The sequence below is a fragment of the Dipodomys merriami genome, unplaced genomic scaffold, assembly GCF_024711535.1.
Source record: "Dipodomys merriami isolate MVZ:Mamm:240054 unplaced genomic scaffold, mDipMer1.0.p SCAF_57, whole genome shotgun sequence".
NCBI lineage: Eukaryota > Metazoa > Chordata > Mammalia > Rodentia > Heteromyidae > Dipodomys > Dipodomys merriami.
The window spans coordinates 2,484,362-2,506,399 of NW_027206146.1; the positions used below are offsets into that span (position 1 = coordinate 2,484,362).

At 56.1% G+C, this 22,038-nt stretch overlaps 4 protein-coding genes across 5 annotated transcripts; 2 read left to right on the forward strand and 2 right to left on the reverse strand.

Annotated features, from left to right (window-relative positions):
* Positions 1 to 1,986: 1,986 nt before the first annotated feature.
* Positions 1,987 to 11,832, reverse strand: Prpf31 (pre-mRNA processing factor 31). The gene is made up of 14 exons (XM_070000763.1): positions 11,740 to 11,832; positions 10,946 to 11,130; positions 10,789 to 10,849; positions 9,784 to 9,867; positions 9,134 to 9,231; positions 8,270 to 8,376; positions 7,889 to 8,058; positions 7,238 to 7,395; positions 6,485 to 6,574; positions 4,918 to 5,045; positions 4,728 to 4,800; positions 4,103 to 4,231; positions 3,928 to 4,026; positions 1,987 to 2,357 (listed from the first exon to the last, which is right to left on the reverse strand). The coding sequence occupies exons 2-14, from the start codon at positions 11,120 to 11,122 to the stop codon at positions 2,232 to 2,234; spliced, it is 1,500 nt and encodes a 499-aa protein (XP_069856864.1). The 5' UTR covers positions 11,123 to 11,130; positions 11,740 to 11,832; the 3' UTR covers positions 1,987 to 2,231.
* Positions 11,833 to 11,877: 45 nt separating this feature from the next.
* Positions 11,878 to 15,261, forward strand: Tfpt (TCF3 fusion partner). The gene is made up of 6 exons (XM_070000794.1): positions 11,878 to 12,250; positions 12,568 to 12,826; positions 13,694 to 13,764; positions 14,520 to 14,589; positions 14,663 to 14,881; positions 15,100 to 15,261. The coding sequence occupies exons 1-6, from the start codon at positions 12,228 to 12,230 to the stop codon at positions 15,217 to 15,219; spliced, it is 762 nt and encodes a 253-aa protein (XP_069856895.1). The 5' UTR covers positions 11,878 to 12,227; the 3' UTR covers positions 15,220 to 15,261.
* A 53-nt stretch (positions 15,262 to 15,314) lies between these two features.
* Ndufa3 (NADH:ubiquinone oxidoreductase subunit A3) lies at positions 15,315 to 16,982 on the reverse strand. Its single transcript, XM_070000808.1, has 4 exons — positions 16,881 to 16,982; positions 16,698 to 16,772; positions 15,760 to 15,837; positions 15,315 to 15,477 (listed from the first exon to the last, which is right to left on the reverse strand). The coding sequence occupies exons 1-4, from the start codon at positions 16,888 to 16,890 to the stop codon at positions 15,386 to 15,388; spliced, it is 255 nt and encodes an 84-aa protein (XP_069856909.1). The 5' UTR covers positions 16,891 to 16,982; the 3' UTR covers positions 15,315 to 15,385.
* Positions 16,983 to 17,644: 662 nt separating this feature from the next.
* Oscar (osteoclast associated Ig-like receptor) lies at positions 17,645 to 20,622 on the forward strand. 2 transcript variants are annotated; one of them, XM_070000792.1, is made up of 5 exons: positions 17,645 to 17,723; positions 18,304 to 18,336; positions 18,991 to 19,281; positions 19,390 to 19,671; positions 20,153 to 20,622. In XM_070000792.1, exons 1-5 carry the CDS (start codon positions 17,687 to 17,689, stop codon positions 20,299 to 20,301), a joined length of 792 nt encoding a protein of 263 aa, XP_069856893.1. In that variant the 5' UTR covers positions 17,645 to 17,686; the 3' UTR covers positions 20,302 to 20,622. The 2 variants fall into 2 exon arrangements, with proteins under 2 accessions (XP_069856893.1, XP_069856892.1); XM_070000791.1 differs by having other exon boundaries at positions 19,395 to 19,671.
* Positions 20,623 to 22,038: the final 1,416 nt, after the last annotated feature.

The following is a 22,038-nucleotide window of genomic DNA, read 5'->3' on the forward strand; positions in this document are numbered from 1 at the left end:
TCACAAGACCAGAGAAAAAGGCACGCTTACAAACACATCTATTCCCAGAACTAGAGACCTGAGGGCAGAGGCCTGGGGTTTGTGTGTTTCCGAACCTCCCTAGTGGCTCCCATTCTTTTTTGGTTTGTTACTAACCTAGAGCTTTGCTGTTCCAGGTGTGGAGACTGGATGTCACCGTGTACCCTGAACGGCTAAGGCCTCCCCCCAACCCCGGGACTTGATGAACCCCAGATTCTGGTTCAGGATATCCCAAATTATGTTTTTCTAACAAGCTCCAAGATCACGCTGATGGTCCACACTTCACAGTTGGGGCCCGGAGAAGGCAGTATCTGATTTCAGGCTTGACAGCATATTAGAATAACCTGGGAAACTACAAAATAAGATACCTAGGCTGAACACTAAACCAACTAAATCTCTAGCTGTGGGAAGCAGACATCAGATTCCCCCCCCCCCCCCAGATGATTCCTAGCATCACACACAATGCAGCTTTTTTAGAACACTGGTTCTCAAAAAGGTTCAGTGTGGGGCTGGAAAGGTGGCTCAGTGGTAGAGCGCTTGCAAGGTTCAATGTGAGGCATAAACATGTTTGTGAACTTGTTTGAAATGAACATTTCTAAGAAATGTTAGTAAGAAACCTTACTTATTTCTAAGAAACCTTAGTAAGAAAATAAAACTCTGGACCCAGTAATGATATTTGTTTTTTGTTGTGCTGGTACTGGGGCTTGAACTCGCCCTGGGCATTGTCCCTGGGCTTTCTTTTTGCTCAAGGGTAGCACTCTACCACTTAAGCCACAGCTCCACTTCTGGCTTTTTGGTGGTTAATTGGAAATGAGTCACAGACTTTCCTGCTGGCTTCGAATTGTGACCCTCAGATCTCAGTTTCCTAAGTAGCTATGATTGCAGTATGAACCACCAGCGCTGCTAGTAATCATGCTTTAACAAGCCTCCAGGTTAAATATGAAGCGTATTAAATTTTCATACCATACATACACACTTGCCACATGCAGATGTAATATAGTCAGACCAGGAAGGAAACCAGGGGTAACGAACAGCCTGGTAGATAAGAAGCCACCCCTGAGAGACCCATGAGGGACCAGACTGTAACAATAGGTGGTGACAGGCAATGGTCGGTCCAGAGAGAGAAAGAGAAGTTGTGAGATCTGGGCTGGGAATGTGGCTTACTGGTAGAGTGCTTGCCTGGCATGTATGAAGTACTGGGTTCAATTCCTCAGTATCACATAAGCAGAAAAAGCTGGAAGTGGCACTGTGGTTCAAGTGGTAGAGCACTAGCAGAAAATCAGGAACAGTGCCCAGGCCCTGAGTTCAAGCCCCAGGACTTGCAAAAAGAAAAAAAAAAATGTGTGAGATATCAAAGACAAAACAGAGAAATCAAAGATCTTGGACAAGCCCAGACTTTGCAGGCCAGGTGATAGAGTTCCCTTTTTAGGACCACATGAAGTCCAGCACATCCAGCAGAGGGAATGGGGCCACTAGAATCATGGCACACCTAGGGGCTGGCCCATACTTCTCCCTCATCAGCAGTGCCTTCCTTCTCAGCCTGTCTGAACCCCAGTTCCCAAGACAAAGTGGGGTGCAAGAATTTGTAGCAGGTGCTCTCAACCAACACAGGTTAAAAATATCAGGACTCAGCTCTTGGGCTTGCCTGAGTCTGGTGCTAGGTGATTCCATGCATTCCTTCCAGGTCTCCTGGGTGCCTCACAGGGTGGGTGTGGATGCCTGGACTGGGAAGGCCTGCGTGTGGCCTCACAGACCAGAATGATCTGGAGCTTTCTCTGGCCGAACTGCCTAGCTGTCAAGATAACTGATGCTCTCCAGGGCTTGGAGATGGTGGCCTCATCTTTCTGTTCCTGGGAGCCGGGCAGGGAATGGGGTACACCAGCTGTTCTGGGGACACACCATCTTGGCCAGAGGCTCAAGGCTCTGACACCTTCAGGTGCTTCACAAATGTTCACTCCTGAGGACAAATACTGACACTCAGTTTTTAATCATACTCTTCCTAGAAAAAGGGATTTCTTCTCCCAGTATAACAAAACAGACGGGTGTAATGAAGACCTGCTATGTCCCAGTGGGGAGATGGGCAGGGGTGCCTCAGCACACTCCGTGGACGTCCTGGCCTGGGCTCAGGGCCGTCTCCACTCCTGCACGAGGACCGGCATCCGTGCTCCTGCAGCGTCATCCAGCCCAGAGGCGCATCACCTCAGGTGAACACCTCAGGTAGACATGATACCGCTCTTCTCTCCCTTCACCTTGAGGAATTCGGCCATGCTGGAGAAATACTTCTGGTTGGCCTCAGCCACTTTCTTCTCAGCCGCTTGGGGGTTCACTATTTCCAGACCCTAGACAGGGGAAAGGGGCAAAGCAACAGGTGAGGGTAGCCATCCCCCTTCTCCTCCTCCCAGCAAGAGAACTATGATGTCTCAGAGGACTGGCCCTTCTCCTTCCAGACCCTTTGGGATGGTCTTTGGGTTTGCAGGATACAAGAGCTGTTTAACTGTCATTTCTTTCAGTCAGGATTCTGATCCAGTGAGTTTGGGGGGCTGGGGAAGGGGGACTGGGCATTCGGATGTCCAATGGTGTTTTCAGGTGATGAAGATACCAGTATTTGAGGAAAGCCACTCTCTCTATGTTTGGATGAAGGAACTGAGTGACAGAGGACAGCAGCTGGCCCAGAGTTGCAGCACAAGTCCCAGCATACTATGGCTGCCAGCCACAGTTTTCAAGGCAGTAATTCTCGCCATGACTGCTCCAACCCAGAAATCTCTCCACCCACAGCTCCCTTCTCTCCTGATCTCCCGACACACCTTCTCACATACCACAGGCCTCCTGCCCCTGCCCGCCGCGCCCTTCGCAGCCCAGGCCTGGCTGCTGTCTGTGGCTTTGCCCCCAGAGTATGAGACAGAGCTGGGAACTCAGCTGGGTCTCAGGAGCCATTGCTGACAAGTGAGAAGGTTCATCACAGGACGGCGGAACCTGCTTGCTTAACCTGGCAGTAAACTGAGGCACAAAGGAGTAGACTGCCGCCGGGCGCTGGTGGCTCACGCCTGTAATCCTAGCTACTCAGGAGGCTGAGATCTGAGGATCGCGGTTCAAAGCCAGCCCGGGCAGGAGAGACCGTGAGACTCCTATCTCCAATAAACCACCAGAAAACCGGAAGTGGCGCTGTAGCTCAAGTGGTAGAGCGCTCGCCTTGAGCTGAAGAGCTGAGGGACAGCGCCCAGGCCCGGAGTTCAAGCCCCATGACCGACAAAAAAAAAAAAAAAAAAAAAGGAGTAGACTGCCGGCCCACTGTCCCTCACTGCCAGGAAGCAACTTGGACTCTGATGTGACACTCAAGTCACCTGACTTGGGGAGCTCTAATGGGTTAGGTGTGCACCCCAACAGCTCTGGCTATTTTTTTTTTTTTTTGTCGTTTGTGGGGCTTGAACTCTGGGCTTTAGCACTATCCCTCAGCTCTTCAGCTCAGTGAGCGCTCCAACGCTTGAGCCACAATGCCACTTCTGGTTTTCTAGTGATTTATTGGAGATAAGAGCCTCATGGACTTTCCTGCTCGGGTTGGCTTTGAAACGTGATCCTCAAGATCTCAGCCTCCTGAATAGCTAGGATTACAGGTATGAGCCACCAGCGCCCGGCTGCTCTGGCTATTTTGAAGGTAGGGACCAGAGACTCTGAGAAGAGTCCCTGCTCAGGCAGTCACTGGCCATTTGGACAGGACCCTAGGCATGACTCCAAAGCCAGTGCTCAGCACAGCTCCATGCCCTGCCACAGCCAGCCTCTGCATGCCTGTCCTGGGCTGTATCAATGTCACCTGGGACTCCCTACACGCCTGCCTTTAGGGACACAGGGAACTAAGCTGGGCCAGGATGGCGCGCTCACGACTGGTCTGGCTCCTGTAGGTGTGGGGTGTACCTGGAGCGGGGTGAAGGCCACGCTGGAGGCAGTCCCTGAGGAGCGGTCCCGGATGGTGGACTTCCCACCGTACACCACGCTCTGCTTCTGCAGGGTCCGCTGTGGGGGAGAACAGGCTGGGACCCGGGTTCAGAGCCACGGCCCCTCCATCCCAGCTCCATTGGCTCCCCCGTACCTGCAGAGTCTTGGAGATCCTGGCTTTGGTGGCTTCATTCACCTGTGTCTGCCGCACACGGCCGCTGCCTGACTTACCCAGATGGCCTAAGCTGAAGCCTAGGTCCTCCTGGTAGGCGTCTTCCTCGATCTGGTGGGGCAGAGGAGGGAGCATGCTCAGCCAGCGCCTCAACCTTACAGAAGCCCCACTGAACAATGGTGGTCCTGGGGACCCTGTGGGGCCCTGTCTGGATACCCCTGGGGTCCTAGCACTCCTCCCGGAGCTGCGTGAAGGCCATCTCTCTTTGTGCATATTAGCTAGCATGCAGAGACCTGGGTCAGGGGACAGGTTTGCTGCTGAGGGCACTTGAGCAGGATGGGCGGTCTGGGGTACAGGAGGGCACCTCAAGAAGTTGGCTAACCCCAGGCTGCCTTGGGTGAAGGCGAGACCAGCCTAGGAGGTCTGGAGGGCCTAGTGTGGCCCTGAGCAGGAAGCCTGGAGTGGCAGGGTGGAGCAGGAAGGCAGTGGGTGCTAAGTGAGATCACTAGGGGCTGAGAGGGGGTGAGGGAAGGGAGGCCGGCGCACAGGCCGAGAGGGAATGCCATAGGACAGGGTGAGGAAGAACAACTGTGGGGAGGGGTCTGACCTCCCCGAAGCTCATGCGGTTGGCCTGCTTCCGGATCTCAGTCAGCCCCAGCCGCTCCTTCATCTTGCGGTACCTGGGACAAGGGGCAGGGTCAGCAAGGAGGTGGACAGCCCTTTCCCTCCACCGCTCCAACCACTCACCTGTGACAGCCCCACAATTCCCCCCTTTCCCCTGCCCCCGAGCCGCTCACCTGCGACCACCCCGCTTCTTGCGCTGCCCATCAAGGGGTGCAGGCAGGGGCTTCACCTGCTTTACAGGCGGTGGCTCCTGCCACTTGTCAAACTTGCGCTCGATCTCATCCTTCAGCTCGTAGCCCACCTGGGATGGGAGCTGCAGTTAGGGACGGGCCGTGGCCCGTCCGGTGGTCCACGCATGCTGCCCACTGAGCACAGGGCCCTCTGGGGCCTGTGGTTCTCAAGGTCATCTGCCCTGCTCAGGACTGCACGCCCCCACTCAAACCTTGGGCTCAGCCTCCCTGGCCCCACAAATATAACTGTGCCGGGCAGCGTCCCTGTGTACCTTCCCCAGCGTTGGCTCTCCACAGCACTGGCTGGCAACACGGCACCCACACCCCTCTCCTCACCACAGCTCCCCCCTCCCCCCCTGCCCATATTCCTGCGGGCATGTAAGGCTGTGGGTATCACCTGCTCCTGGGCCCACCAGGGCCTCTGCTCCCTCCTGGGCTCTGTGCTGGCCTCAGGGCTTTGCATTCATCACTACACCCAGTTCCCTTTCCAGGACGTGCCCCGGTGTCTCATATCGCCCCGGTGTCTCATATCGCAATCTCCAGGACCTCTACACCTGTGTCTTGCCCATGCAAGGATGGGAGATGGGGAGTACCCTGGGTTAACAGGGCTCAGCATCACCTGCGGGGCCTTAACACACGGTCAGAGGAGCTGTGCAGACACAAGCAGGGTCTGAGGGAGGAGGGTGCTGCAAGGCTGGCTCTGCCACAGAGGATGGGGCCTCCAGCCAGGGAGTCTGGTGGGCTGGGAAGCTGGATGGATGGATCCTCTGGGAGAATCCAGAGGGGCATAGCCCAGGTGACTCCTGAACGTCTCACCTCCAGGACGCTAAGATACTAAGCCTGAGTTGTTTTTTGTTTGTTTTGTTTTGCCAATCCTGGGGCTTGAAGTCAGGGCCTGGGTGCTGTCCCTGAGCTTCTTTTGTTCAAGGCTACCACTCTACCACTTGACAGCGCCAGGCTTTTTCTGTTGATGTGATACTGAGGAATCAAATCCAGGGTTTCATGCATGCTAGGCAAGCACTCTAGCACAGTTCCAGCCCCTGAGTATGAGGGTTTTTTTTTTGTTTGTTTGTTGTTTTCTGTTCATAGGGCTTGAACTCTGGGCCTGGGTGCTGTCCCTCAGCTCTTCAGCTCAAGGCTAGTGTTCTACCAATTGAGCCACCGCACCATTTCTGGTTTTCTGGTGGTTTATTGGCGATAGAGTCTCACGGACTTTCCTGCCTGGGCTGGCTTTGAACTGCAATCCTCAGATCTCAGCCTTCTGAGTAGCTAGGATTACAGGCGTGAGCCACCTGCACCTGGCTCCAGAGTCTGAGTTTTAAGCCACAATTTATACTGATTGGCCACAGCATCCCTAGGAAACTAATAGATCACAGTGAGAGTCCTTGGCCTCACAGGGTACCTGTGATGGGTCTTTCCCTGACGGCCTCCAGGCCCCAGACATGGGCCTGGCTCAGCAGGTCTCTCCCTAATGGCCGAGCCCAGGGGACGGACATCCAGCTGCCCTCACCTTCCCTTCTGTGCTCTCATGGAAGCTGTCCACACGGGCTGCCAGCGTGCACTTGGCAGCCACCAGCCGGGCTGCTTTCCGCCGGAGATCCTGGAGCAAGGGAAAAGGGGGCAGGGTCAGTGAGGAAAATCAGAACAGAAGAAAATACACTGCCACCACTATGAAAAGACCCGTCTGTGTTTAACTGGATTCATGTTCTGTGTCACTAAAGCCAGGCCGCCCTCGTTTTGGTAAAAACCAAGAGGGGGCATGTAAAACATAAGACCCAATTAATAATAATAAAGCAATATAACCAGTAGCAGCAATGGACAATAAAGAACCCTGCCCAGGAAGCGTGCTCCTTGGCCTACACGCTTGGGCCAGCCAGGTGGTTTTAAGGTGGTTCCCTGCCCTGCAGGGAAGCCCGGCTTTGAAGCTGGGGTCACACGAGCCCGATAGCAAGGCTTGGATAAGTTTCTCGATGGTCCCATGCCACCTCCCAGGAGAGCAGCGGGCCTTGGCCCCACAGGAAAGGATGTCCTTCTCTGGGCCCCAGTGTCCCCTCGCTTCGTGGGTGTTTTCTCCAACTCCTTAGGCTTAGGGGGTCCCTGAACTCTGGAGAGGGCCTTGCATCACTTGCTGTGTGTGAGGCCTGCATTGTAAGCACTTCTGGTGTGCCCAGAGACGCAGATGCTGTTCCCCCAATTCAGAGGTTGAGACACGGCGCTGCCCATGGCAATGTGGCTTGCTCCAGGCCCGCGCCTTTGGGCTCACCGGGGGCAGGGACTGCACGATGTCGCTGTGGTAGATGTAGCCGGTGTGGGGCAGCACGGAGGTGGAGGAGAAGCCGGACAGCGTCTTGCGCTGGGCCCCCAGCAGCATGATGTTGCAGGCAGGCATCTTGGACAGGTTGGTCAGGCCGCCAGCCACACCTGTGGTGTGAGGTGAGGTCAAAGGCAGCACAGAGCCTGGATTTGGAGCTCTGACCTTATGGCTGGGTCCCCAAGGCAGCCCTGATGGAGGGTTGGTGCCTCTCACTTCACCGGGTAGGGATCAGCAAAGGCTCAAGGAAGGGAGCAACTCGTCTGAGGATGCACAGCAAAGAAGTGGCCCACTGGGAAGCTGCCCCCAAAGCCTGGCCAAGCCCCACTGGTGGTCTGCTCCACCTCTGAATGGAAACATTTTCACCGGTGAGTTTATGGGAGTCAGGGAGAGAAAACGACAACAGGTATCCCACTCTGAGCCCCAGAATCTGAGCCTGCAGAACTGCGTGTGCCCCGAGGGTGTTGCAGAGACTAGGTTGAGGACTCCCAGATGGGGAAGAATGTTCTGGATTTATCTGGCTGAGCTCAATGTGATCACAAGGCTCCATTTCCCTGTCACCCCCGGGTCAGCACCCCGTGGAGGTGGGGACCCAGGCCTCACCCATGATCTTGGCAGCTGTGGATGCGCCAATGATGATGGAGAGGTTGGGTGCGATGAAGGACATCCGGGACTCCACGTACTCATAGATGCGGTGCTTGGAGGCGTTCAGCTCCAGCGCCATGTCACAGGCCTCCTCCAGCCGCTCCAGCTCCTCCTCCGACAGCTGCTGCCTGCAAGGGGACAGACCCCGGTCCTGCTGAGGGGATTTTGTGCATGGGCAGCTCTCAGGGCCACCTCGGTTTCTGTTAGCTCCAAGGCCTAGGAGCAAGGGCTGTTGGGCATCTTAACTGTCAGCCAGCACCATGCCAGCCAGCCCAGGCAGGGCCTTGTTTTACTCTCTGATGTGGACTGGCTGGCGGTGCTCGCCTGTGGTACACATACCCCTGGGTGGTGGATGCGGTGACGCTGACGACCATGATAGTGGCATTGGTGAGGATCTGCTGCAGGTTCTCATTGTTCTTGCACTTGTCTAGGCTGTTCCCCAGTTCCTGGGGGAAAAGGGGGTGGGAGTCATGAGAACTTGGAAGTTGCTAGAAGCTCTCCTCTTCCAGCACATGCTCAGGTCTCCTTTTGACACTGGGAAAGCTGAGACCCCTGCACCAGGGGCCTCTCCTGCCTCCTAGCAGTGCCCAGAACGCCCCTGCCCAGGGCCTTGAGACTGGCTGTTCTGCCTGCCCACCCAGAAGTGGAACCCAAGCAAGCCAGGCCTGATGCCCTGGACAAGCCCTCAGGACCACAGATCTGGTGACAGCCATTTCTTCTGCCCCATCCCTATCTCCTACGGGACACTGGGAGGGGGAGGGGGCTGGGCTCCTGCTCTCCCTGCTTTCATGGCTCCTGTCCCTCTTCATAGGACCCCAGACCTTCAAAGTCCTACCTTTCCTGTGCTCCCACCTTCCTGGCCATTTCAACACCTCCTCCCACCCCTACTCCTTCCTGGCTTGTTCCCACTCAGGGTCTGCACTTATACAACTGGGCTCGCTGCCTCTCCACAAGGCTGCCCTGCCAGCCTCCAGAGCTCCATTCAATGCCACCTGCTTCTGTTCAGCTGGAAAGCAAAGGTCAGGCTGGTCTCAGGAGACCAGAGAGAGGACACAGCGCATGTGTGCAGGTGAGTGGGACACGGCCTCTCCAAGTCCCAGCCTTCCTTGCTGAGCTTCCTTTTGCACCTTTCCAGACCCCGAGGCTTCCTGGATCAAGGTCTGAAAGTGAGTCTCACCTCTTGCTCTGTCCTGTTCCCCTTACCTTGACCGTGCGGATGTAATCCAGGGCATTAGGGACCAAGGACTCCAGTTCGGGAAATCTCTTGGAGTATTTATCCCGGATGAATTTATGGATGATATCTAAGATAGGAAGGACAAGTGTCTGGTGAGGAGACAGCAGGGTTCCACTTTCAATGACCCCAAAATCTCTTCTTGGCACATGGAAACCAGCATAAATGTCCACTCATGCTGTCCGTAATATCCACACATCCACATGTGTCAGCTCTACAAGCCGTGAGCAGGAATGACACACGTGCCACCCTGTGTCCTAAGGAAAGGCACTACGCCCTGCTCTGCACCTTCGCTGGTGGGGATGTGGAGGTGATGGCTAGAGGGGAGCAGCCACACTGCAGCACAAAAACATATGGCAGAAGAAAGAACCTGGGCTTTGCAGGAGGTCAAACCAGGCCAGAGCTGCTCAAACTTTTAGGGGAGAAGAGATTGTATTTCTTTCTATGAAGCCACTGATCCAGTGGTTGAATCTGATTCCAGCTAATACAGGGGTTTGGGACCCACCTGAGGTATGGGCTGGGAAGCGGGGGCAGAGGGAGCTGGCTCCTACCTGATCCCCTGGAGGATGGGGAAGGGGAAAGGGAAGGGGCATCAACCAGGGCTGCCATCTGCAGTACTCACTGAGCTCATTCTCGATCTCCACTGTTAGGTTGTTGGCATCTACAATGACGCGGTACTCGGGGGCTGCCTCCACTGGTCCCATCACTGTGAACACAAAAAGTGCATGGATGGTGGGGGGGGGTTGCCTAAACGCCCACCCCCTCCCAGATTACAAAGCTGTGGGGAGACTGGGTTGAGGCTGGGGGCAGGAAGGAGGAGCAGAAGTGTGCAGTAGTGGGAGTGGGCTTACAAGTTTGCAAACATCCCCTGGACCTGGATTGTTCCTTGACCTCCCTCCAGTCTGCACTCTAGGCTGGTCTGGATTTGACCCCTGGTTTGACTTGTGGCTCCCCATAACCCTGAGCTCCACAGACTGATGTCTGAGGCTTCCATACACCCGAAGGGCAAGTCCAGCACCCTCAGTGCCCAGAAGAGTCACTCAGGGGACATCTGAAGGCCTCCCCAAGGCTTTTCCACTTTCCCACAGGACCTGGCTTCAGCCCCAGAGGCTTCTTCACACCTCTGGATTCTCACATTATGTGACTCAGTTTTTTCTTTAATTCTTCTTAGTTTTCCACTTATGGTAGTAATATGCTTAATTTGATGTCCAATCCATAAACTTAATTCTTTAAAAAAAAATCCATTGGTTTAAAGAAAATGTTAAGTAAATAACAGGCTGAGCAGGTTTACAGGTATAAAACTGCAATTTGGGAAACCTTAAAATAAGATGAAGCACAATTAATAAGTGCTCAGGACAGAATAAGGGCTTAAGAGCTTTGCAGTGTACCACTTACATATCCATGTAAGTGTAAGTATGTATACTGTGTAGTCCAGACTGGACTCAAACATTCAATCCTCCTACCTCATTGTGCTAAGTCCCAGGACTACAGGTGTGTGCTGGGATAGGATGGGATGGAGGAAAAGACAAAGACTCTGGAAAAGGCTGAGAAAAACATTCAATTTCTAAGCCACGAAGAACAAAAAGCTAGCAGAAGAATGAATGTGTGGGGGAAGAAAGGGGAGGACCTTCTGAAGCTTTGGCTTGCTTGCTGATGTACTCCTCAATCTTCACCATGATCTCCGCAAACTATCAGAGAAGGAGAGCAGAGTCAGAACATGGGATCCTTGAGAGACAAGAGCTGTTTCCCCATCAGAGCGCACTCACACCTCCATGCCCTCTTACCATCTTGCTGTCCCATAGCTTGGCGATGCTCTTCACTGAATCCCCGGAAAGGTCCAGCTGTGTCTCCTCTTGTACATCTTCGATGGTAGGCTCCTCTTCTTCTTCGCCATAGCTTCCTCCTTCTTCCTCTTCTGCTGCCTCCTCGAGGTCAGCCAAGAGCTCATCTGCCAGAGACATCCTGAGGCCTATGGGGGAGCGAGACCACCGTTCCCTAAAACTGTACTCCATCTCTATCTCTCATTACCAAAAGGAATGCTTCCTCCGGTAGATTCTGGTTCATCTTTAGGAACCCCAGCAATCATGCAGGCTTCTCAAGGAAGGTTGCTTTGCTTGTTCACTGGGGTGTCACCGTTCCTACCCAGGCTGTAACACACCACACCCCTCCAATGGCCACCCGGTTGGAGACACCTTCCCCCACGGCTGCATCTTCCCTCCTCCACTCCCATTCCCTACAGCTAGAGGCTCCTCACTTCATTCTTCCCTAACTCCATCTACTCCTCATACTCCACTAATGTGACCCAGCCTGGGGTGGGCTGTTGGGTGACGCAGGCCCCGCACACTCACACACTCACGCACGTGTGATCAGTTAAGTAGCTGCTTCATTAAGCCTGCTTCCTGGCATCAGCCAAGCCAAGAGAGCAGGGGATAATTGTTGCCCCTGACATAGAAGTCACATAAGAAGCCTTGGGGCAAACAGGCTGCAAAAGCCCGCCTTTGTCGCCACACACGCCGTCCTCCAGACCGCGCAGCCCAGCTCCCCCGCCTCGCACCCTCTCCGGCGCCCTCACACTCACTTTTGGCCTCCGCACACGACGGTTTCTACGAAATAAACTTCCCCACTTCCCCCGAGGACGGCGCGCTCTGATGACGTAGGCGGCGTGGCGATGACATCAGAGCTGCTTTCTGATTGGTCGCAGCCTGGGGCCGTTCCTGGTCGCGGTTGAAACAACTTTATTCGCGTCCGCCGCGGGGGGTCCGTGAGCTTGGAGCTCCAGTCCACGGGAGACGGGCCCTACCATGCGCGGGGCTGTCCTGACCTGAGAGGAACGGCAGCGGCCACACAGACGGCCGGGTGCGGCAGCAGGGAAGCAAGGACTCGACACGCGAGTGGACGTGGGGAGGAGGACGTGCGGCAAGAAGCCGGGGACACGAAACTACAATTCTCAGAAGGCGCCGGGCTCGCGGGGCCGAACAGCCCGACGGGACGGGTAGTTTTGCGCACGGCTCTTCCTGGAGGCCGGAGGCTGAAGTCCTGAGATTTGGGTCGCCCGGAGCCGGGGAGATGGAGCTGGAGCAGAGGGAAGGGTGAGTAGCCGACCTGCAGGAGGAAAAGGTTGTGGGGGAGACCCCGAGTCTGGAAACGCGCCCGCCCGCAGTTTGCAGCCGTCCGCCCGTGCCCTCTGAGGGTTGATGGGGGTTGTAGTTCGGGAGACTGCTCTTATACCTTTTCGGGGTACCTGAGGTGTGCCGGAGCATTGTGATCACCCCCAAACCTGAGAAACGAGGAAGCTGGGGCTCTTGACCCCTGGGTCTAGGGGAGAGGACTGGGGTCGGACCTTCAGGACGGAGGGGCTGGGGAGCCAGGCTAGGGTTCCTGACACCGCCCCATCCCCGCCCTCTAGGACCATGGCAGCCGTGGGCTTCGAGGAGTTCTCAGCACCACCGGGCTCGGAGCTGGCGCTGCCTCCGCTGTTCGGCGGCCACATCCTGGAGAGCGAGCTGGAGACCGAAGTGGAGTTCGTGTCGGGCGGTTTGGGCGGCCCGGGGCTCCGGGAACGGGACGAGGAGGAGGAGGCCGCCCGGGGTCGGCGGCGCCGCCAGCGGGAACTGAACCGCAGGAAGTACCAGGCCCTGGGCCGGCGCTGCCGGGAGATCGAGCAGGTAGTCAATTCTGGGTCCCATTGTGGGGGTCCTTTGAACCTTCCCAGGCTGTGCCTGCCCTGCTCCTCGCCGCTCCTGGGTTAGCCGCATGAACCCTTCGTGGGCTCATTCATTTGTGTGGTACCTGGAGCCATCCTTCGCCAGCAGCTTCTGCGACACCAGCTCAGCCTCCTGGTGTCTCCCAGGTGCCCCTCGGGGCCTCGTGCGGCGCGGGCCGTGAGACCTGCAAATCCCCGCGGGTGCCTTCAGGCCATTCACTCTGCTTCTGAAATGTCCCTAGGACCCATTCTCATTGCCATGTTTTTGGCTTCCGTCCCCAAATGAATTCCCTGGGCTGGGAGAAGTCACTGAATACACCTCCTTGATCGAGAGGAGCCACAGCCCACGACTTTAATAGGCCATAATACCGGAACAAGAAGTATTTGGGATTTTTGAGAATGAAGGAGAGCAGGGGAGCCCTTGAAAGTTTTGGGAAGTGGGGGGAAGCATTCATGTCCAGGTCTGAATGTTTGAAAGGCTCTCTGAAGGATTTATTATGTTTCCTCAAGTTGTTAGAATCACCAGCTGGTGGCTCAGCAACTCGTTCCCAGCTGACAATTTCACAGGTGAGAAGTGAGATCAAGGTGTGGTCTGTGTGGGGCTCTGGCCCAGGCTCCCTCCTAGCTTTGGGGTTTCCAGCAGTCTTTGGTGTTCTTTAGCCTGTACAGCATATGGAAAGCCTCCTAAGCCAGGAGTGTGCTCCGGGGATCAAGGCATTCCTCGGAGGCCAGCCTGTTGGATGGGGACTGGAGGAGAGGAGCTGGCCTGGGATGGCTCCCCAGGGCCTGAGGGACTGGGTCTAACCTGGTTTCTTCTATTTCCCCTCAGGTGAACGAGCGTGTCTTGAACAGGCTCCATCAGGTGCAGAGGATAACTCGGAGGCTCCAGCAAGAGCGCAGGTAACCTGTGTCCCTTGTGGGCCCGTGGCCTCTGTCCCCACATGTCCATCACCTCCCACTGTCTCCTGTCCACCCCGGTCTCACTAGCCACGGGATGGCACTGGAGATGGCGGACACCATTTGCTGTGTGGTTGAGCTGCCCTTTCCCACACTAGCACTGCGCACCAGCCAGCCTGGAGCTCACTGTGCAGGTGAGGGCTCAGGTGAGGGCTGTGTTGTGCTCTGTGTCCCAGCGAGATGGGATGGCCTGTGACACAGAGCTTGGCACTCCAGCCCACACAGCAGCTCCCATGCTTGACTCTGTGGACCTGCCCTGCCCTCTTCCTTGGAGCCCTCTCTGAGCATCCTGGGTGTCTCCTGCCTACCCAGCTGTGCCTGTGCTGGCTTGCTTTCCCATACTCCCTTGCAGTCACTTCCCCAAAGCTCAGCCCCCTTTTTTTGGTTTGTTTGTTGCACCTTTATCCTTTTGTTTGTTTGTGTGTGTGTGCTGATACTAAAGCTTGAACTCAATCACCTAGCTTTTTTGTTCAAGGCTGGTACCCTACCAGTTGAACCATGACGTCATGGGTGGTTTAGGGTGGTAAATTGGAGATTTAAGTCTTATGAAGTATCCTACCTGGGCTGGTGTTGAGCCATAGTCCTCAGATCTCGGCCTCCTGAGGAGCTGGGATGACAGGCATGAGCCACCGGTGCCCGGCTCTGAGACCTGCTCAGTAAAGGTTAGCTGAGCCATAGGTGGTCTCTCTGCCATGCAGGTTCCTGATGCGGGTCCTGGACTCCTATGGCGATGACTACCGGGCCAGCCAGTTCACCATCGTGCTGGAGGTGAGTGCCAACCGCCAGGTGGGCAGAGGAACCTCAGCCACAGCCATCTTCACCTGCCTCTCCTCCCCCACAGGATGAAGGCAGCCAGGGCACAGATGCCCCTACCCCAGGCAATGCCGAGAACGAGCCTCCTGAGAGAGAGGGACTATCCCCACCCAAAAGGACTCCTGTACCCCCAGAGGCCAGCAGCCCACCCCCCGGCGAGGGGTCTAGTGGGAGGAAGAGGCGGAGGCCACCTCGGGAAGGAGGCCGAGCAGGAGCAGCACTGACCCCGGATCTGGCACCTGTGCAGGTGGGAGGAGCCAGGGATGGAACAGGAAGGAGAGAGGCTGGGGACAAGCCAGGGACGGAGTGGGGAAGGTTGGCAAGAGCTCTGGGAGAGAAACTTGCGAGATGGAAGAGGGGAAAACGGGCGAGAAAAGGGAGTGCCAGGAATGACTGAATGCAGGGGGTTGTCTGGGCCCAGAGAGCTACACTGGCCCACTCCTGCCTTATTCTTTATCTCTACAGATTAAAGTTGAGGAAGACTTTGGCTTTGAAGCAGATGAGGCCCTGGATTCAAGTTGGGTTTCTCGGGGTCCTGACAAACTGCTGCCCTACCCCACCCTGGCCAGCCCGCCCTTTGACTAACTCCACTCCAATAAATGACCTCCTCTCCCTTCCACTCCTCCAGCCACTTGGCCAGTGTCTGCTGCTCCTGTTTCTAATCACATTGAGATTCTGAGTTTGGTTTTCACATTTTTATTGAGGCCCCAGGGAAGGGGTTCACCTCCCTGTCTGCTGTAAGCAAAGGTATTCACAGATTCTTCAGCCACTCCAAGTTGGGGCCTCTGGGGTCCTGGGGGTGGCTGGGCACATCTGGCAGGTTCCCATTGTCTCGGAGGGGCACTGTGAGACAGGAAGGGGGCACTGAGAAGAGGCACATCTCCAGGGTTCTGAATAGGTCAGCTGATTTGTCAGTTTATGTTTAAAGAGCAAAATAAGATTCCAGCAGAAAGAGAGGGGGTTCAGAGAATAAGCAGAGAAGTGGGAAATGGAGACAGGTAGGATAGTCATTTCCAGTAGAGGTGGGAGACCAGCCCTGGAAAGCAGTAGAAAGTGGAAAGATGGGAAGAGAATGGGTGTGAACCATGGCCCACCCAGGCTTTGTCCTCCCTAGCTCCAGCTCACCTGGGTAGTTGTAGGGTGTGGCCGAGTTGATCATGCTTGAGTACTTGGTGTAGGGGCTGAGTACAGGCATAATGATCGCTGTGGAGAGACAAGGTTGAGGGCAGGGGGCCAGGGGAGCAGGGAGGACCTCCAGGAAGGGCTTTGCTCTGGGGGTTCCTGTGGCATTTAAGTAAGTGAGTGGAAGTGGGGAGCAGAGGGGAGGCAGTGCTGGTGGTCACAGCAGAGCAACATCCTGAGGGTGACTTGGGGCTATTCTAGAGGAACAGGACTGCAGCAGACTGGCCGGGAGATCGTGCAAAGGGCAGTCACTGACAGGTTACAATCCTCTCAGGCCAGAATGTGGAGTCTCGAGGCAAGGAGTGAAAGCAGTGTGCTGCTGCCTGCTGGAAGGCTGACAGAAAACAGCCACGTGTAATCTTACGTCTTCTGGCACCTCACATTAGAGGGAAAAGCACACACGAGATGAACAATAGGACTTAGATTTAACCTGGTAAAACCCTATCTCAACATAAAAAAGCGGACAGCATAAAGCAGCTGCGATGAAATCGGATGCATCTCCCGCCGTTTCGAGAGCTCGCTGAGCGTACGTGGCTGGCGGACCCGCACCCCGTGTGTGACCTTGGGTCGGCAGACTGACCTGACCCAGAAACCGGTTAGTAATGCAGGATTCCAGGCCTCACCGCAAACCCGCGGGGCCAGGAGTCCGTTCAATGACCCCTCCCCGTGGGCCTCCGTGCACTCGGTGTGCAGAGCCTCGTGGGGGGGGGGGTGGGAGGGAAGCCTCGGGGTCCCCATGAGAGGCGCACGGACCCGGGGCCCCCACAGATCCCGGGCCCACGCCGCCCCCAACAACTCAAGGGCAAAGGGCGCCGCGACTCCGCAGAGATGGCTAAGGGGTGGAGCGGAGCGGGCGCGCTCACGCCGGGGCACTCACGCACCGAGGCCCCCGACGGCGAAGGACACGACGAGCACCGGCTCCTTGGCCCAGACATCTTTGAGGAAGGCAGTGACCCCTGGGAAGATAGCGGACTGTCACCCTGGTGACCTCTAACCGCCCGAGCCAACCCCGGGGCCGCCCATGAGTTCCCAGAACAACTGCATCCCCGGGCGCCCGCACTCACGCGCAGCCATCTTGGTCGCGGCGGCGGCAGCGCAGCGCACTCTGGGAGTTGTGGTCTCTGTGCTAGGGCTCCCCAGCGTGCTTCTGAGGCGGAAGTGGAACCTGGTACCGGAGGCGCGGAGCCCTCTGGGAGTTGTGGTTCTGGGGCGAGGTTCCGCGGGCTCAAGTGCACTAGCAGAAGTTCAAGGCTGCTGCTGGAGAGGTTTTACAGGATGTGGTCCGCCTGCGGTGCTGGTGTCTCTCAGCCTGGAAGAGTAACTTCTAGCTCTCCTGCAGCTGCAGAGTAAAGTCATTCTTATTATAAGGGGATCATTTATTTATTATGAGAGGTTGCGGCTGGAAACGCTAGCTTTCATCTCAGTGCACTCCCCCGGCGCCTAGTGCTAGGTACTGCCCTAGTGCTTAGAGCTAGGTTGTGCCCCAGTGCCTAGTGCTCAGGTGCCTTAACACACACACACACACACACACACACACACACACACACACACACACACACACACACACACACACACACACACACACACACACACGACAATGCAAATGACTGTATCTGTCCCTAACTCAGCACTGGCAGATTTTGAGGCCTCCTCAGCTCTCAGGTCCAGCTCGGGGTCTGTGAGGAGCAGGTGCTTTTTCCCACAGTAGGCTATCCTTGCTTCCTCCCTGGGACAGTGGGGTGGAGCATTGTTACTGGGGGCCCCCACCTGACTTCTCCAAACAAGGCTCTGGCCTGGGGCCAGTGCCTCATTTCCTGGGTGGGGAGAGGGCACAGCCAGCCCTGTCCGCAGCTCTGCCGAGAGCTGTCTGATGGCCCTGGCGCTCCTTCTCCAGCTGCTGACCCTCTGTAAGTCACCCTCCCCTCTGCATGTGGGGGGAGCAGAGAAGGGGGGAAGCGTGGGGACCCAGGCACCCTACCCTACAGGGGTGACTGGGCAGCACCAGTGGGGCAAGCGAATTCAATGCTCAGTTCAGAGTAAGGGGCCGGGCTGGGGCTTGGAGCCTTGGGGATGACTGAATTCTCTGGCACTGGGACTGTGGACTCCCAGGTTCAAATGCAGGGGGGCTTTGGAAGCCAGGACCCCCGAGTCTCTGGGAAAGGACTCCTGGCTCCCTAGGGATGAAGAAGGGCACTGGAGGAACGGACACCCGAAACCCAAGAAGGAAGGAACAATAGGGGCACATGATGACCTTGTGGAAAGGTGCAGCTCAGACCTACGGGTTCAGACTTCGGGTCCAATAGACCGAGAATGGAAGTCTGGGTTTCTGGCTGTGCAGAGAGGAGGAGAGAGGGGCAGGGCTCTTGCTTGCTTTCCAGATGGAAGTGGGGGACCAGGGCCATCAGATTCCCAGGAGCCCAGTGAGGTGTTACTAGTCATGATCATGGGCTCTAAAAAGAACAAAATGAGACCTTCAACCTTCTGCAGGGCCTCCCAGTCACAGCAGCTTCACACCATCGGGTGAGTAATATCCTGTTCTGGGGAGGTTGAGGCAGGAGGATCAAGAATTCTAGGCCAGCCTAGGTCATACAGTGAGACCTTGTTCCCAAAATACTAAATGCTGTAGAAGAAAGCTCAGGAGTTATACTCCTTCTGATTTACAGCTGGTGTGTGTGTGTGTGTGTGTGTGTGTGTGTGTGTGTGTGTGTGTGTGTGTGTGTGTGCGTGTGTGTGTGTGTGTGTGTGTGTGTGTGTGTGTGTGCATGGGTCCTGGGACTTGAATTCTGGGCCTGGGCTCTGCTCCCTTAACCTTTTCACTCAGGGCTAGCACTCTATCAGTTGAGACATTGCTTCATTTCTAAGGCTTTTGGCTGCTTAGTTGGAGACTTTGCTGCCCCTTCTGGCTTCGAAATGAGATCCTCTGATCTCAGCCTCCTGAGCAGCTGGGACTCCAGGGGTGAGCTGCTGGGAGGGGGGTGGGGGAGAGTGTTCATAGCTTGTTTCAACAAGCTTCGATTCCAGATTGTACTCCCCTCCAATGGAAAGCCAAGGCTGGGACATGGTCTTGTTTGTCCAAGGTGACTCTCTCCCCCTCCCCAACCTCCCTTCTCCCCTCACCCCGAGGCTCCCTGGAGCCCCAGGGACCAAGCAGCCTCCTTTGGTCGGTCCCCCCAGCCTCACACCCCAGGCCATGGCTGGAGGCTCAGCCAGCTGCAATTGTGACCCCTGGAGTCAACGTGACCCTGAGGTGCCTTGCACCCCAACTTGCCGGGGAGTTTGAACTCTTCAAGCTCGGAGAGAGGACCCCCGCCTATCTCCGGGATGTGCCCAGTGAGGTGGCGGAGTTCTTCCTGGAGGAGGTGACCCCTACCCAGGGCGGCCATTACCAATGCCGCTACCGGGGTCCAGACTGGGGGCTGGATATCTGGTCCCAGCCCAGTGAGGCCCTGGAGCTGCTGGTGACAGGTGAGTTGGCGGTCGGGGGGAAAGGGGACCTTGTTGGAGAGAGGGAGCCTGGGGAAGGAGGGACCTAAGGGAGACCCCCAGGACTCAGGACCCGCCTGTCCCCGGCAGACCAGCTGCCCCAGCCATCACTGGTGGCGCTGCCCGGGCCAGTGGTGGCTCCCGGTGCCAATGTGAGCCTGAGGTGTGCGGGCCCTGTGCCTGGCATGAGCTTTGCGCTGTACCGCGTGGACATGGCGGCCCCACTGCAGTACCACGACTCGGCGCAGTCCTGGGCCGACTTCCTGCTGCTCAGCGCCCATGCCCCGGGCACCTACTCCTGCTACTACCACACGCCCTCCAAGCCCTACGTGCTGTCCCAGCGCAGCGAGCCTCTGACCATCACCTCTGGGGGTGAGAGCCAGACCCCTCCCAGGAGCCACCCCTCAGGGGCCTCCTCCCTCAGACCCAGGGGTCATGTCCCAGCCCCCCTCCCTCAGACCCAGGAGTCCAGGCCCCAGCCTTCTCCCTCAGACCTGGGGGTCCAGGCCCAGCCTCCTCCCCCAAACCCAGAGGTCCAGGCCAAGCTTCCTCCCTCAGACCCAGAGGTCCAGGTCCTAACCTCCTTCCTCAGACCTAGAGGTCCAGACCCCAGCCTCCTCCCTCAGACCCAGGTGTCCAGACCCTAGCTTCCCTCAAACCCAGGTGTCCAGACCCCAACTTTCTCCCTCAGACCCAAAGGTCCAGGCCCCAGCCTCCTCCCTCAGACGCAGGGGTCCAGGCCCCCTTATCCTACATATCGTGGAGACTCAAGTCACTGCCCCTTAGGGACCTAAAGGTCGGGGCTGGACTTTGAGCCCCAGATTCAACAGCTCTTGTGGTCCATGGCCCACAGGCTCCGTCTCCTCCGACTACACCCGGGAGAACGCAGTGCGTCTGGCGCTGGCCGGCCTCGTCCTCCTCGCCCTGGGCACCTTGCTGGCCATGGACAGGCGGGACAGGAGCAGCACCCTTGGAGGCCTCCTACCCCTGGAGAGCCCATGAAGATTTGGGAACTTAAGGAGACTTCCTGGAGAGAAGTGGAGGAGCTGGGATCCCTGGGTGCCTAGCCCCCCAGAATCTCCAGACCCCAGGCCCAGCCAGATGTGGTCTTCCTCCACCCTTTGCTCCCAGACCTCGGCATTGGGTGGATGGCCCCGGCAGTGGTTGATGCTTCTGTACCAGTGGCTTGGGCTCACATCCCAGTGATGGTGCTCTCTTATTGGGGCATCCTGAAGTCTGGATTTCCTTCATTGTGAAGTGAACCCATGGATGACTGGCTTGTAATAAATGCTCAATAAATTTTAGCAACTGCACCCAGCGATTTCTCCCAACAACCAAGGTATTGTCACATTTTTTTCTTCATGCTCCAGCACTCTCTCTCTCTCTCTCTTCTCTCTCTCTCTCTCTCTCTCTCTCTCTCTCTCTCTCTCTCTCTCTCTCTCTCTCTCTCTCTCTCTGCTGGGATTTGCACTTAGGACATGGGTGCTGTCCACTCAAGGTTCATGCATGTCCTACCACTTGAGCCGCAGCACCACTTCTGGCTTTTTGCTAGTTATTTGGAGAGGAGAGCATCTTGGCTGTGTTGCCTGGGCTGGTCTCCAATGGGATCTTTGGGTACCTGGCTCCTGTCTGCAGAGAGCTTGCATGGGGCTTGGGGGATTGCACACACATGGTTTCTCAGTTCTGTGGGCTAGGGCACTGCTTTCCTCCTCTCCCCGCCCTGCACTGTCATGAGACCATTTCTCATGGCTTCCTGCTTTGGGTGAGCTGTATTGGTTTTCCACTCCACGCTGCCACAGGTGGCAGCTGCCCAGCCCCAGACCCCAGGCATCTGGGCCTTTCAGCACCCACCTCGCTGCCATCTCCTCACCACCCCTGGGCTCCATCTAGAGGGTCATCTCTCTGTGGGGCAGAGTTCACAGGGAACTTGTTCTATGTCAATCCTGGGGCTTGAACTCACAGACTGGGTGCTGACTCTTAGTTTTTCTGCTCAATGCTGGTGCTCTACATCTTGAGCCACAGCTCCATTTCTGGCTTTTTGGTGGTTAATTGAAGACAAGAGTCTCATAGACTTTCCTGCCTGGGCTGGCTTTGAATCACGAGCCTCAGATCTCAGCCTCCTGAGTAGCTGGGATTATAGGCGTGAGCCACTATGCTCTGCTAAAATGCTCTTCTTGGTAGATGTCGAGAGAGATTTCATGATGGGGTTCCTGTGAGTGCTAGCCTTGAGCAAAGAAATTCAGGGACAGCGCCTAGGCCCTGAGTTCAAGTCCCAGGACTGGCAAAAAAAAAAAAAAAGAAAAAAGAAAAAAGAGCTCAGGGACAAGCGCCCAGGCCCTGAGTTCAAACGCCACCACTGACAAAAATAAAGATAAAAACAAAAGAGACTTCAGAAGTGCTACAGTGGCCCATCTTTTTCTGATATATAAGATTTTGTTTTCCTCCGAGTCATCAAACTAATTTAAGGAATGGGTTTGATAAGACTGTTGAGCTGAGAACATTCTCCAGAACATCAATCATGTCTTCTGGTGCTGTGCGGTGGGGAGAACCCCATGAATATTCATAGACCCACACAAATATGCATAGAGAACCTCATGAATATTCATGACCAGAGCTAGCTTATTCTCTGTGGGGGAAAGAAATCCATACACTGAAATGCTCTTTGAATAAAAGGGTCTTGGACATGAAAGCTCAGCTCAGAGGACCATGGGGATTCCAAGTCCCATACAGCAATGTTGA